The sequence below is a fragment of the Sphaerodactylus townsendi genome, linkage group LG02, assembly GCF_021028975.2.
Source record: "Sphaerodactylus townsendi isolate TG3544 linkage group LG02, MPM_Stown_v2.3, whole genome shotgun sequence".
Classification (NCBI taxonomy): domain Eukaryota; kingdom Metazoa; phylum Chordata; class Lepidosauria; order Squamata; family Sphaerodactylidae; genus Sphaerodactylus; species Sphaerodactylus townsendi.
Genome location: NC_059426.1, coordinates 77,262,744 through 77,278,955, shown reverse-complemented (window position 1 = coordinate 77,278,955; position 16,212 = coordinate 77,262,744). Strand labels below are relative to the sequence as shown.

General features: G+C 42.3%; 1 protein-coding gene across 4 annotated transcripts in view; it reads left to right on the top strand.

The window, feature by feature from the left end:
- Nucleotides 1-16,212, top strand: part of IRF7 (interferon regulatory factor 7) — a 27,184-nt gene that overhangs the window by 6,914 nt on the left and 4,058 nt on the right. Inside the window, exons 2-9 of one of the 4 annotated variants that reach the window (XM_048487111.1) lie at nucleotides 1,192-1,352; nucleotides 2,810-3,005; nucleotides 3,805-3,896; nucleotides 4,821-4,872; nucleotides 7,371-7,517; nucleotides 9,345-9,557; nucleotides 13,032-13,250; nucleotides 15,098-15,514. In XM_048487111.1, coding sequence (XP_048343068.1) covers nucleotides 1,192-1,352; nucleotides 2,810-3,005; nucleotides 3,805-3,896; nucleotides 4,821-4,872; nucleotides 7,371-7,517; nucleotides 9,345-9,557; nucleotides 13,032-13,250; nucleotides 15,098-15,514 — 1,497 coding nt within the window. Of the gene's footprint in view, nucleotides 1-1,189; nucleotides 1,353-2,809; nucleotides 3,006-3,804; nucleotides 3,897-4,820; nucleotides 4,873-7,370; nucleotides 7,518-9,344; nucleotides 9,558-13,031; nucleotides 13,251-15,097; nucleotides 15,515-16,212 lie in introns of all 4 variants that reach the window. The other 3 variants (XM_048487110.1, XM_048487109.1, XM_048487112.1) reach the window with 3 other exon arrangements.

The following is a 16,212-nucleotide window of genomic DNA, read 5'->3' as shown; positions in this document are numbered from 1 at the left end:
TATCTAATTCATATTACTTGCTTTAAACTTTGTTGGGCTGTTTCAAGAGCCCAGTTTAATTCTCTCTTAATGAGGCTTGCTTAGAGGGAGATTCAACACCTACCTATAGAGAATTGACTGTTCCCTTGTAATTCCAGTGCGATTGTGATGACTGCTCATATTTTACTTCATTGTGAATTCTATTGGGATACCAGGAGCTGCTCAATTTTGCCTCTGTTGTCCAAGCTTCCTACATTTGATGGCGATGCCTTAGTAAAATGCTTGCTTGCAAATAAAGATGCAACCATCTCTTATATAGTGGTGAAGTTCTGCTATATTACTGAGTGCAGAAATCTCTGGTGATAGGTGATAAAGGGGCTTGGACAGATTTATGGTGAAGTCGATCTATGGCTACCAGTCTTTATCCTCCTTGATCTGAGATTACAAATAGCAGATCAGGTACTCAGGAACAGCAGCAGCAGCAGCAGCAGCAGGCCATTGCTTTCACATCCTGCATGTGAGCTCCCAAGGGCATCTGGTGGGCCACTGTGAGTAGCAGACTGCTGGACTGGATGGTTTCTGGTCTGATCCAGCAGGCTCTTTCTTATGTTCTTATGATATATGAATACTCTGTTTTATTTGCTGGTCAATGGATGTAAATAAACTGTCTCTCTAACGTGCAGAATATCATATGTACTTCAAAACATAACCATAAATCTGCAATGTTGTAATTAGCCCAATAAAATATATCAGTGTCATCATTGTGCGTGATCCTTCTCTAACTGCATATTCTGTTTATGATGTTTTGGCAATACGAAAGAATGCAGGTAACTTCTGAAAACATGTATACTGCAATGTAAACTGTAAAATCTGTTTCCAGCTAAACTGCAGTCCTCCAGCTCTAGAAGCTACCAGTCCAATGACCATTTCCTCTGCAGTCTCATGGATTCCTGTTTGTAGCAACTGTAGAACCATAACAAAGACTGTTTTTTGTTACCTGAACTGCCAAAGTATTGATTTCTGAAATTATGAAACATCTTTATGTAAGGTTTTTATTTTGCCAGAGGTGTGCCTTGACTAGTTTCTAAGACTAGTTTCATGTGCAGCAGCACATGAGACGCTGCTGCACTTCCAGCAATTTTGTTGTTTAGGATTTGTAGAAGTAGTCCTTAGGCTACGATTCCTCAGAAGTTAAATGTTGCTATTTCAGAGGCTCACAGAAGCCCCGTTTTTTTGACTGGCTGGTTAATCAAATCGACAGTCGAGCATATGATGGCTTATACTGGCTGGATGAGAATTGTACCACCTTTCGCATCCCTTGGAAACACAAGTCAAGAAAAAATCTTGTGGCTGATGATTACAGGATTTTCCAGGTATGAATCCCTGTCAGTTGGAATGACTTATTGTGTTCCTTTGCCATGCTCTTTGGCATGTGTGCAAAGCCCTTTACAGTAACATGCAAAGTAATCTGAGCCTGAAAAACATCCTTGAGCTGCTTTTCAGTCTCTTCCTGTGTGTACTTGTATACATGGTAGGAGTTTGGACTTTGCAAGGGCAGAGTTATCTATTATCTTGAAGTAAGGGTAGCCTACTAATACTGGCCAAATTTAGTTGTCCTATCTGCTAGGAAGTTATTGGAACAGGCAGCAAGGGAAATTTTTTATCCAAAATACATTGGCAAATATTAGACATACCACGCCGTACCAACAGAATAAAATGTGAAATTGTCTGTTTTATTTTCAAGACAAATCACTGATAAATTTGGGCCAAAGAATGCTTGGGTTTGGTTATTCTTTCAAATTGGTTTAATGGGCATATCTCCAAAGCTACTCGATTAAAAATGTCTATTCTGAAAAAAATGTCAAGACGTTGGGAATCTTTCTGCCCTATCCTTTATGATAGTTGTGAACACTTTTAACATGATTTATTCAGCCCTCATATTTATTAGCCTCCCAAACAAGAAGAAATCCACTTCATCAAGTTTCTATTAAAACTGGGATCAAATAAAACTGGCACTATAGAACAATAATTATATTTTCCCATATTACACATGTAGATGTACTTTGTATTATAAATCCCATCTTAAATTTGATTCAGAGAGTTGGTATTTAATGGGATTAGGCAAAGCTGATTCTGAAATGATACACCAAAAGAATCTAGAATGTGAAAGAGATTCCCATTTTACTCAGGGAAAAGTTTTCTTGGCACTAAGATGGAAAAGCAAAACTATGATCTGTTAATAATTTCATTAATGTTGATTGCTGTCTTAATATTAGGGATAATCACTTACTTTTAATATACTTACTTTTTACTTCTATCCTCTTCTACCGAGCCTGCAGCTTTGGAAGGGATGCATGTGGAGCGATGGGGAAGCTAGGGATCACCCGCCTAGACAGCCAGATCAGTCAAATCAATCCTGGTGACCAACGGGGTGACAGATGTCACAACCAGATTGCCCTCACCAGATTTTATTGCTTAAAATAGCCATTTATCTTGAACTTCTGTGGTTACAGTAGGCTTAACTACGTAATTTTCTTCTAAATGTTTGGGATGAAAAACTGAATGTGTAAACTCTCTTCTGAGGTTCTTCTAAATTATTTAGTGATGTGATATTTAAGTAGGAAACTTCCTTTATTATCCTATTGGATTAAAATTTTCCAGAATATTAATTTTTGTTTACTTAAAAAAGGTGGTCTTTATGAACTAGAGATTTATTGACAAAGCATTCCTGGCTGTGGCTTACATCTAGTATATTTTAGCTGATCTTGTTAGTTTGTGCTTATTTCACATCAGTCCTGTTTTTTTATTGTCCTGCCTGTCCATATGGAAGGAGTGGGCTAGAGTTGGTGGAAAGTATGAGGAAGGTTCATGTGACCTAACCAGATGGAAAACCAACTTCCGTAATGCCTTGATGAGTACGAAGAGGTTTGAATTACTGAGAGACGTGAAAGATCCTGATCCTCATCATGTATATAAAATCATCCCTCTCAGTGCAGCACAAGAAGCTCTCCCTCCTATTAATTCAAGTAAGGTCAACAGGGTTGCAAGGAATCCGTTCATAAGGGGGTTCTTATGGTTCTTATGGTGGTGCTCATTTAATTTTTCTGGGAATGTGGAAGCAGGGCTGTGAGAAAGAGAGCCTTAAGATTATTCTCTCAAGCAGGCACACACATCACTCCAAACTGCTTATGCAAAACCTCCTTTGTTGCTTTTGGGGTGCTTAAGATTCTGCAGAAAAGATGTATCACTTTGTTTCAAACTTTGATTGTCAACATCTTGGTAATATTTTATGAGAATTCATATGTTATTGTATTTCTGAAGAAAAGTTGCATGCAGGTCAATATTGTTCATATTTCTTTGAACCTTTGTAGGTCTCAGAGTATGTTCGTTCATTCCCTAGCTCTTAAATCTTTGTGGAATGACTAGTTGTTCTTCTCCTGTTCCTGTTAAGTAAGGGACTGTAGCTTGTAAATGGACTATTAAAGATTAAAACTGCTATCATTGTCCCACACTACATGCTGTGTTAGAAATCATTGAACACAGCTCCTGATTTTTTTATCCTCTAAGACAGCTGTGGGCATGGATTAGACTACTTGAAAGAGCTGTGTGTGTGTATATATATGAGAGAGAGCTCTTGTGCTGTGTTTCTTATTGGAGCCACCAGCGCCAGGCCCTGTCTCATGATGAGCACCTGAAAGTAGAGAAACTTGGAATTAATGTTGACGCCTCCAAACATAGGAACAATTAACCTACACATAAAGCAGTGTATATGTGTGTGAAACATTTTGCTTTGGAATAACTCTGGGATTTCCCCCCTCCTTCAAGACAGTGTGAGTGACCCTGCTGATGATCTGTTGCAAATCAAACTTCACAGTGAAAGACTCCCAACTCGTCCCTGGCCTGCCCCTCTACCACAGGTACAACTTACGGCACAAAAGGATTGTAAAGTTTGAGTTCAATAAGTTCACTCTTACTGGTCTGATCATAGCAAAACTAAAGAGGAAATGCAATGGCTCTGGGCAGACATTATGGCTAATCGGGTTTCCGAAGCAGCTATGGTTCAACCATCTTTTTGTAAGCGCCATTCGGTGTCCTCAAGAAGTGGTTGTTATGTTGTACTTCGTGAGGCAAGAAAGATGATCCAGGACGTAAAGCACTAGCAGAGTTCTGTGCCTAGGTTATGGTTTCTCTTTTGCTCCCATGTTTTGCTGGCTTTTCACAACTGTCTATTTGTAACTTTTCTGATTTCAAGCATTTCCTATCTTGGCTTTTTTCAACACTGAAGAACTTAGACTGAATGTTTATACAGCCATAAATTTAAGACTGTTGATACATTTGAGGCTTCAACTGGGTTTGTTATAAGGTTAAAACCAACACTGCTCAGAATACTTAACTGCATTAAATGTCTGTCTTCAGTATACTTCTGTAACATACTGGAAACTTTTCACATATGAGGCTTACATTGCTTTTGATTCTGTCCTGTGCTGTTTATGTTAATGGGAGATAACATGGAAATACATTCTGTCATGCAAATCTTCTGTCCAGCGATTTTGTCATTTGTACTGCAAATTCTGTTTAACCAAGAGTTGCTGTAACCTTCAGGTGTGAAAATTCCCACTAATATGTTATGAAGCTCAAAAGACCTAAACATTTCATATGGGGAAAAAACACTCAGGATGAAATGCAAGCTTCCTTTCATTTCACACACCCCCCACCCCCAAATTAATAGTATGACATTTGAAAGCCCCCCAATTTTCATGTACAGGACACCATGTAATGTTCTTTTCATACTTTGCTCATTAGTCTGTATTGAACTGAAAGATTCTGTTTTATTTTGACAGCAGGAGGTAGAAGTTACTTTAGGAGCTCTGTCACTGGGGAATCCAGGCCCAGGTATGCTACCGAAAGTTGTATGTACTTGACATTTGTGGTGACAAAATATAAATGAACACTTGTAAGTAGCTTGTTGATCTGTTGGAAGCATAGTGCAACCATGAATTATAAGCTTGTGCTCACTATTGTAATATTGGTTGGTCTTAGTATTGTACTTTTGTGCCAGGACTTTTTCCATGAGTCAGTTTGGCTACTCACAATTTGTATGTTTTTTGGGAAAATATCTCATTACTTGTCTGCCGGGAGTCTGCCATCCCTGGCCTTAGAGAGCTGCTATTATAAGCCCGGAGCCTGGGGACGGGGCTGGGGGAGACGTGGCCATGCTCCCAGGGGTGGGTGGAGGTGTGGCCCCACCCCCGAACCCACCCCCTGAACCCACCCCATAAAAAATCTATACCTACGTCACTGCCACCTAGTGCATTATTGGAAGTTAATTTCCCTTTTTGTGAATATAATGACTATCACATTTTTCTGTCATCCTTAATCTCTGTTTTGGGTAAAGGCTATTGATGTAGATGTGTTGCCAATCCCTAGAAAGACTGGGCAGTAGGGAACTCTTATTCAGAATCTTGAGTCTTCCTACATTAAAGAAATTGACAACAGAATAGTCAAGTAGTTGCATATGAACCAACAAGGGTGGAATCATCAGTGCCATTTGTGCACTGGCAATTCTGAACAGTCTAGCCAAAGTGTATAAGTATTAATAGGCTTTATATGATTTCTTTATCTTGTCAAAAATTGTAAGATTCACCACTGTGTGTTGTTAATAAGCTCATTCTTTTGAATGAATGAGTCTGCTCAGCTTAGAGGCTTGATGGTAGAGTTTGGCATTTGGAAAGGCTCAAGTTCAATTTCTAGCATCTCCAAGTTTTAAGAGATCAGATAATAGGTGGCATTTGGAAAGGCTCAAGTTCAATTTCTAGCATCTCCAAGTTTTAAGAGATCAGATAATAGGTGGCATGAAAGGCCCCTGCCTGGGACCCTTTGGAACCACCCCTTTTCCACTCACACAGAGTTACTCCCGTTCTGTACACTTCTCTCAGGCTCAGGGTTATCTGTAGGTCAAACCATCACATGCTGCTGCCCTTCTTGTCTCTCTTAAAATCTTTGGAAAGCCATGACCATTTCATCTCTCACTCTTCGTAGAGTATTGGGTTTGCGGGCTCAAACACTGTTCCATCCACAGCTTGCCACCATTTATTCATATCCTAAAATATGCATAGACCAAGATCTTCATTGGTGTCTCTCAGGAAAAGGAATATGTATACAAATCCCACAGAATTAAACAAACAAGGAGTTAACTTTAATTTATGGTTTGAACGTAACTGAAGAAAGTCAGGGAGAAGTTACAACCATTTCTGTTCTCTTGAACCTCTGCCCTATTTCAGCATTTGGGATTTTTGTTATGAATGGACTTTTCTTCCATTTTGACCTCAGCTTCACTCAGTTAGACATATTCTTTTCCCTCTCACTTTCTAGCTGCCAATTCTCAACTGCTCTTTAGCTGCTGTTTTCCAACGATTTCTCGCTAACGTTTTGTCTGCTCCCATTTGTCTAGCGCAGGGGTCTGCAACCTGCAGCTCTCCAGATGTTCATGGACTACAAATCCCAATTGGCCATTCTGGCAGCGGCTGATGGGAATTGTAGTCCATGAACACCTGTAGAGCTGCAGGTTTCAGACCCCTGGTCTAGCGAGAGGTGGAACCTAATGTGTCAATCACACTGACCTTTATCAGACAAGGGTCCGACTCAGTATAAGGCAGTGGTTCTCAACCTTCCTAAAGCTGTGACACTTTAATACAGTTCCTCATGTTGTGGTGACCTCCAACCCTAACATTTATCCATTTTACAGATGGAGAACACTGATGCAGAGAGTCTTAGGCGACCCCTGTGAAAGGGTCATTTGACCCCCAGGTTGAGAACCACTGGTATAAGGCTTCATGCTTCAAGCTTCATGCTTGTGCGAGTTATGTTGAAATATAGTAAAGCGCTGGACTTTCTTTGTTGTTTGCTTTTTACTAGAAAGCTTCTGGGAGCAACTGTTGTTGGTAAACAGGGGTAAGCTTTGAATCTGACATGGAGATCTAGTAATGATTCACTCATTCCAATACTACTTAGCTTACTAATAATCACATACCTTCAGCAAGTTTTTTTTGCTCTCTTTGCTACTTTAGTTAAAAAAGGGAATTTCTCATTTGTCTAAATGTTCTATCTATGCATGAAGTTTAAAAGTTCCACTCCCTTGTGCTCATTAGCAGCAGCAAACAGAACCAGGGTATAGATGACATGAACCAGCCCAGCAGTTATACAATGCTGTTCAGTGAGCGTGCTGTTTCACATCATGTCCTTGGTTTGATACAGAGATGAGGTTTGCTATCTCTTCAGCCCAACAGCCTGAGAAAGAGTCTTCCTTTTGTAGAGTGTGTGAACCTGAAAGGTCTCAGAATAAACATCTTTTAAACATTGTGTTGTAATGTGAGTGTCCGTGTATTCTACAGTGCAAAATGAAAATACATCTGAAAACTGCTATCCATGCACTTCTGATACACTCAGATGGGTTATTGAGCAAACTAACCTGAAACTGACTGAAGCTCAGCAGATCTCACTGGACCCTGCCCTAGCTGAAGACACTGACAATCCTTTTGGTAGGTCTGCTTCAAAATCTTCATGTGCCTGTCCTTCAAAACTTGCCACTAATGAATAACTGCTGCACAGTTGCTACTTTATTTTTTGTTTGTTTTTATTTTATTCAACTTTTAGGCCGTCCTATAAATCATGCATGTAGTTTATCCTGTCCCAAGGTTTGCAACTACAATTATGTGTAGTGAATCCATATATATATATGTGTGTAGTGAATAACCAAGGACTATTTCACAGATCACTTTGTACCATGCAGCTGTCCAAAATATAAGGAGCTATGGCCTATACGAGGGGTCCCCAACCTCTTGTAGTCTGTGGACCTCTTTGGAATTCTGACACAGGGTGGTGGGTGAAATGGCTGCCACAAAATTTCTTGTTTGGCTTACCTTTGCTCACATATTAAAGATCCTTGTGCTGTGCTGGTACCTTCTCCCTTAGCAATGTTTTTAAAAAAATCTGCACAGACAATCAAATTTCTCAAGACAAATTGGAAACCTTGCTAGGCAAGAGCTATACCAGTGGGGAGGGGGGGGACTTGGTGAGCACCACATTGGGGACTCCTGGCATAAACTAAATATATATATCAGGGCGATTAGTCAAAGAGACTTGGAAGTCACTTTGCACTTCTGTTTCTTAAAAATATCTTGTTCCTTATGAAAATTGTTGGACAGGACAGACAACTTGATTGAAACTGTAGCAAGCTATGTGGTGACATCCTCCTACCGCCTCACAGACTCACTTGAACACAAGTTGGCACTTTCCAATAGGGCTTTATTTGCGGCGTGTCTGTGTTGTTACACTCACCCAACACTGGCTGCAAGATGTCCAGACCCTTTTCCATAAACTACTCCCAGGTTTTCCTGTTTGCCACTTTTAAGTCTTGGCTGAACAACTGGCCCTGCCCCTTGAACCTCACGCCAGACCACGCATGCCCAACGGCACCCCTTTCCTAGTCAGCGATGCTGAGGCTGTCACTCCACAAGAACCCAGCAGTGGGAGGGGAAAAAAAACCTTAAATAAGAAGCCAGGGGAAATGAACCATTCATGTTGAAAAGGAAGCAGGCTTGTTTTCTGCTTCTAAAGAGAAGTGACTGGTGGGTGCCACAGGGTTCTGTCCAGGGCAAGGAGTAATGGATTCAAGGTACAAGAAAAGAGATTCCACTTAAATTAGGAAGAACTTCCTGATAATGGCTGTTTGACAGTGGAATGCATTGCCTTGGAGTGTGGTGGAGTCTTCTTTGGAGGTTTTTAAACACAGGATGGACGGCCCTCAGGAGTGCTGTGACTGTATTCTTGCATCACAGGGGGTTGGACTTGATGGCCCTTGTGGTGTCTTCTAATTTTGTGATAATGCATGTCAGGCCAGACTTGACCCACTAGTCTCCACTGACCCTTGACTCTGTCCTGCCTCTGGGCTTGGCCTACTTCTTTCCTCCAGGCCAGACTGTTGCATCTCTGGCCACACTCTACTAGGACAGGACTTGCCCAGCTACCACAAAAATGTTTCTCCTTCTTTCACATAGCCTGTTCTAGCATGAGGTAAAAAGAGGGTAGTCTAGTGGAAGAGGTAGACTAGAGTCATACAATTTGGGTCAAGCACCTAGACTTAGTCTTTAAGTGACAAGACACAAAGAGCAAAGGGAGGAGAGTGTATGTGGAGGGATAGGAGGGCAGAACTTTTTTGCACTATTTTTATTTAATTTACCAGTCAAGGGCACACCCTTTTGATTTTGTGTTTGGTTGTCCATTTAGTATTCTGTCTCTAGTATGATGTAGTATGCTTTGAGGGTTTTTTCCTGCTACTGACTCCCCCCACTCTTTGTTCCCAAAAGCTGCATACGTACAAGACCATTGTCAGACAGTCCCTCGTGTTGACCAAAGTATTTGCCTGCCACCAGCAAATGGAGTTCCGAATCTGCCTGTGGAGAATAGCTATTATGAACCCATGTCCATACCAAATGTAAATTCCCAGTCATCGGTCACACTTGCACTGCAGTGTGCTCAACAAAATGCCATTCCTGGTCTAGATCAATTTAACAATGTTGGTGAGTAATTCTGTTTTTGGTTTTGTCTTAATTATTCAGGTGTAAACACTCACACATGGATGTTATCTAATATATCATTCAAATGTGCTCAGAAGTACCAAGATGAAGTCAAATGTTTTGTGCATTATGTAAAGGTAAAGGTCGGCACCAGGTCATTACTGACCCATGGGGTGATGTCACATCATGTTTACTGAGCAGATTATGTTAACAGAGTAGTTGCCTCATTGCCTTCCCCAGCTGTCTACATTTTACCCCTCCTCCCCACCAGCAGCAAGCTGGGTACTCATTTTACTGACCTCAGAAGGATGGATGGCTGCATAAACTGACTTCCGTTGGGATTGAACTCAGGTCATGAGCAGAGCTTGAACTGCAGTACTGCAGTTTACTATTCTGCACCTCAGAGCTCTAAAACAGGGATCCCCAAACTACGGCCCGGGGGCCAAATGTAGCCCCCTGAAGGCATTTATCCGGCCCGCCAGGCATGGCGGTGATGGCTCCATTCATGTGCAGTGGGGGCTCGAGGGAGAGGAGGAACCGGCCCCAATGGCTGTTGATTGCAATTACATGATGGCACCCCCAAGTCTCCATGAATTTTCTGACCCAAAGTTGGAAACCTTACACGTGGCAACGCCTGCTCCGCCCTTCCCTCTCGGCTACTCCATGTGTTGCTCTCAGGCTTTCTGTTCCGCCTCACTCCCATTGGCATCAGCCAGGCTGGCGAATCGCTTGCTGGCTGCTAGGGAGGAAGAACCCAGGAAGATACCTAATCCTGGGTTAGATGGAAAGCTTCATTGGGAAAGTTCTGCTTTTTTTTTTACAGGGGAAGGTATTCCACAGCCTCCCCAACAATATTTGGAGCCCACCCTGTACTTGACATACTTTGGTCACTGTTCTAAAAATAGACCATGACAGAAAGGCTGAAAGGTGAAATCAAACATTTTATAATCATTTGTGCATAGGAATTTGATCATAGTTTTTTTTAGTCTGGCCCTCCAACAGTCTGAGGGACAGTGAACTGGCCCCCTGTTTAAAAAGTTTGGGGACCCCTGCTCTAAAATAAAGTTAGGTTTCTCTTTTTTGTGTGTGGGGCCCAGAGAGTGTGTTGCAGTATAAGATGTAGTCAGGGCTATAACTGTTCAGAAAATAAGACTTTACAGTGAACTCAGCATGCTGTAAGTGATAAAGTTATACCGTCTTGTTCTAAACTGGGGCAAATTGCTGTTGACTCCAAGATGCTGCTGCTAAGGAAGACAGCAATGCTATGCAAGGCCTTTTTCAGGCTACCATCAGTTCTGTGATCCCCTCCAATCGGGCTTTTATGATAGCACACTGGACAACTGAAAGGGCAATTCTATTTTATACTGCATAGCCTTCCTTCTTCCTCTTGACTTTACTCCTTCAAACAGGCATATGATTTGAAATTGTTTTGTTGTATCTTTCAAATTAATGGGAAGTCTTAGATCCAGGATAGCATTCCCATTTATAGAGAGCCTGCTGCCATCAGAGGATGGCTTCTTTACCTCCTCCTACTCTTTCTTGAAAGCTCCCTAATTCAGCAAGGGGTGGGGCAGTTTGGGCTGCAGCAGGAGGGGTTGGTGAGAAAGTTGTGCCCTGCAGGCACTCCTTCTGCCCATGGAAACTCTGAGCAGCTACCATTGCCAAGAAACACCCCCTTCCTTTTGGATAGCAAACATGCATGACTCGGTTTTGAGCTACAAGTCTCAGTGTTGTCTCTTCTGGAGAGAGGTGCTGCCAGACTCATTCCTTGTCACCCAGTTGAAAGGATCTTGAGTAATGTGGAACTTTCTAGGCACACATCACTGGTATACTATGATTTCCTTCCTAAAGGGATTTGAAATCTCTGCCTGCAGTGATCGCTGGAAGGTATTGTTGTCACTAATAGGCTGTCATTAATGTCACTGTTACCGTTGTACCTGCTGAAAAAGAATACAATGAAATCAGGTTCTGGAAAGTTGTGTTACAGATGTTCTCCTGATGGAGCAGGAGGACATCTTGTTTGGGTGATTCCCAACCTTAGGGAGGCAGGAAATGAATTTCCTTTCACTTTCTGTCTTCTCACATGGGAGTCACCCATCCTCAGTTGTTTTCCTGCTTCAGACAGGGAAAACAGGTTTTGCAGTTGATTCCTAGCTCTACTCCTTTTCTCTCTACAGCTCAATAACATTTCTATTCCTTTTTCAAATTTTTTCCTCTAACTCTTCAGTCTGTTCCTCCTCCTCTCCTTTTATTCCCTCCTTTCTGTTCTGGTCTTGGTAGGGGGCCCCAGAGCCGAGACACAAGCCACAGTTACTTTTTTTCTGCCATAAGCCACACCAATGGAGAGAAGAGGCATGGACAACAGTTTTTCATCTGATTCGGATCTGGAAGCCCTAATAACGGCCTACCCTGAGGCTGGAGCTGGTGCAGGGAACAAGTGCACCAAGGGAGGCCCACTCACCAGTTGACTTCAATGACAGACACCATTTTGTGGGTAGAGGAAAGCGGTACTAGCCAGGAAGAGAAACCAGGTCCCTCAGGCTCCCTTTGTGTGACTACATGGGCCATAGAGATTGTGACCTTAGAATTTTCAGGGATTCTACCTCAGCATTTCATTTCCTCTCCCACATGCAAAAGAAAAAAAAACTTGGCACCCATTCGGCAGTTCAGCATCTACTGGACATTCACACCATAGAGAGTGTGCCTCCCACAGAGACTGATGGGACAATCTTTTTTTCTGTCTCCAAACAACAGAGACTAGATGGCTATACTGGACTTCAAATTCTTGAACCAGTGTATCAAGGTGAGGCATTTCAGGATGGAAACCCTCCGATTGATCACGGAGACCAGGGGACTTTCTGACCTTGCTGGCCCTCATGGAAGCATATCTACACATTCCAATCAGAGAGTCCCATCAACACTTTCTGAGGTTCATGTTTCAGCGTTGATACTACCAGTTCTGGGCTATGTCTTTTGGTCTCTCTGTGGCTCCTTGGTCCTCCCTGGTTGTCTTAATCATCTATCCAGCCTTTATTCCAAGGTTAAATGTTTAGTTAAGTTACATTACTGCCTTACCTTTTGCTTCCAGTTACTATCCTTCTGATCTCTTCAGGTCCAAATAGAAGTTATACATCGATTATTGTGCATAGAGTATTCAGACATTATTGTTATAGTTCAAGGGCTAGCTGAGCACTGTTTCCAGAAAGATCCAGCTGAGGATGGGTGACTCCCATGTGAGAAGACAGGAAGCAAAAGGAAATTCATTTCCTGCTTCCCTACAGAAAGGGATGGGAATCACCCAAACAGGATGTCCTCCTGTCCCCACAGGAGAAGGACCATCACGGTGAGTATCCAGCGTTCCATTTCATGGCCAATCGCATCACTGATCCTCTCTTCTTTTTAAAGTGACAGGCAGCTACTAAACAGGCATTTAATGTTCACAGTAATTGTATTTAAGATGTTCCTGTTCTATATTAGGGAAAGCACCGTGCAATGACAACTGCTTCATCCAAAACGTTTTTGTGGATGACGAACCTCAAGGAAATGGCATGACAATGAACAACACAGCTAGGAATGACTATCAAATGACAGTAAACCAGCAAGCTATAACAGATCAGAACCTACTTGTGCCTCTTGATGTCCCTTGTTCAGCAGAACAGCCCACCCTCAACACTGGTCCGTTGCAGAACAATACAGGTCAGTGAATGCTGCCTTGCTTGAATAGTGAGCTTAGGGGGGCAGCATCTGTTTGGAAGAGCACAGCTGGGGCTGAGGAACAAGTGTTGCTTATGCTGTTGTGTGACTGGCTCTAAACCGAGTGAATGTGGTTCTGGTGTGGTTCTTTTTGTAAGGGCTTGGGCGTGGCCTGCCTTCTGTCTCAAAAGGAAATCTATGGAGTGTTCCAATAAATTGGGGTGGGGGGAGTTAAATGCTTCCTATGCTTGCTGCCTTCAAAGCTGTTGTTTAAGGTGACAATCAATCCCCAAGGCTATACCTGATGATGAGACAGTGGGAGCTGCAGCCATAAAGTCACCAAACCTGATCAGAGAAGAACATAGGATAGGATAGGTAATGCCCCTAGTCCTATTCTGTTGATCTTAAATCCACTCCCCAGCCATCTGTCTTGTCTCATGGCATATTCTTCAGGGGAAATAGCAGCTGTGATGAGGAGAGGACACTAGATGAGAATGAAGGCTTTGAGAATAAAAGTAAGCAAACTTCCCTGCAGCTACTCTGAAAGGGAGAGGGGACAGCAGGAGGTACAGTCACTGGTCTCCCAGAACCTTGTCTAAGAGTTAAGGTTGATCTGGTTATGGGATTGCTTTTGGAAGCTGAAAAGGATTCTGGCTGTAAAAGAGGTCTCCAAGAGTTCTTCGTTGGGTCTTTACCACTCTTGCAAATCCCTGCATGCACACCAGGGGCCTTAAGACCCTGCTTGTGTCTGAATGGGCACAGGAACACTCTGTGGCTTGAAGACCCAGGTAGGATTGGTGCTGACAAGCATTTCAGTTCAGCTGCTGTGCCTTCACCGAATGGAGCCAGGGTCTTCTCTTCCACTCTCCAACAGCTTTTGCAGCTGGGAGCCTCCTTTAGAGATCTGGGAGGATTTTGTTGTTAAAAAACGACTTTGGATGCTAACCTGCAATTAATGTGGAATTTACTAACTTCTATAGAATGCTAAAAGAACATTTCTGCCATCATTGTTATGAAGAATTTTGCTGCTGATCTTGTTTCCCTTCAGGCCTAATCACACATTATACAGTCCTTGTATCCATTATGGGTCTTATCAAGAAATGCGCCCTTGGAGTTCTGTGCTCATAATTTAATGTTTGCAGAAGTGCCATTTGAATTAGGACTGTGAGGAAGGTGAGCTTAAACCTACACATGCACAGATGGCACCATTTTCTAGGACTGAAATGGCTCCAGGAAGCTGCTTTTTGGTCTGCTGGGGAAACTTGTATGTACTGATGTGCTACATGTAGGCTTCCCCAAAGATACAGGTGGTGACCTCCTTGGGTCTTCTTCACGTCAATGGAGATGGTGCTGGGGAAGGGAGGCATAAGTCCCTGTGTGTCATAATTCCAGTCCATTGGGCCCCACACATGCCAGGCACTTTGGTACCAAGCACAGAATTCCTGCAGCACATCTGTCTATAGAATCCTTGGTGGACAAAAAGACTTTGTCTTGTGTGATTAGGCCTAATCTAAAGGGTGTAGATTTAAAAAAAATACTTTAGTTTAAATCCAGAGTGTAACATAATGTATTAAAATTTACCTAGTTCTCTCAATTTTAGTTGAGCCACAGGTGCAACTTCCTTGTTTCAGTATTTGGGACTTCTTCATAAATCTTTCACTATTTGGTTATTATCTACCCATTATTGTCAAAAAAGCTGTCCTCAGTCTTCCTAGCAGCTTTATAAAATGTTTCAGGTATGCATCTTGCCATGCCCTGTGTTCTGCTTTCTCCAGTGTGCAGTGCCCTCCTGCCACCTGGCTCCTTCCCAGTTAGACTTCCAAGAATAAGTGCAACCTTGTTTCTTGCAGCAACTGTCACCTCTCATCTGAACATCTCCATCTACTACCGTGGGAAACCACTGCATGAAACAGAAGTGATGGTGAACAGCTGTATGTTCACCTATAACAAGCTTCATGACTGTGGCCCTACTTTTGGCAACCCCCAGCTAATACAATTTCCAAACCCAGAGGAGCTTCCTGATCAGAAACAAATGAGGCATACCTTGACCCTGCTGCAGAATGCAGGCTTGCTGCTGTATGAAAAGAACCATAAGATCTATGCCAAACGACTGGATAAAAGTAGAGTCTATTGGGCATTCTCTAAACAGCTGGATAACATGGGTCAGCATTCACAATTCAATGGAGTACAGAAACTGGGACCTTTGATTACATGCTTGCGACGGGGTACAGAAACGGAGATCTTTGACTACAAGCAGTTTTGGCAAGGTGATTCTGTAAAAAGGTGGCATTTCTTCCATGCAGTGTTTTGAGATGATTTTATACAGAATTTTTATTTTAAAATGGTGGTTATGAGCTTATCCCTTTTGCCATTGCCTGCAAAACATCTGGGGGAGCATTTGGAGTATGGTTTATTGAATTGGAATTCTGGCATGTGTCAAAATGCTACCAATCTTATTTGGGGGTATATCACTTTACTGGGGTATATCCAGTGGTGGGATTCAGCAGATTCACACCACTTTGGCAGAACCAGTTGTTAAAATGGTGCTTGTAAACAACCAGTTGTTAAATTATTTTAATCTCACCACTGGAACCAGTTGTTAAATTATTTGAATCCCACCACTGGGTATATCACTTCATTTTTATTTATTAATTAAAATATTTCTTTTCCTTTTGGTTTAAGTTTGAATCACTTCTCCAGTCTAAGCAGCCTTCCCTGAAATTAAGTGACTCTTCCATTGGAGGAAGGCTGCTCAGAAGGTGGTTGAATCAACCCTACTGTGTTTATATTCTGCTGTACTTTCATCATGAAACCCAGGAAGCTTATGTAGGGTTCCTGAAAGATGCTGCACCTTGACACTGATCAGAATGAGACTTGTGTAGCTTCAGCTGTGTGGCTACATCATGCACCTTCTAACCATACTCAGGGACACCACAGCCCATAACCATGTCAGAAAACATCCCTT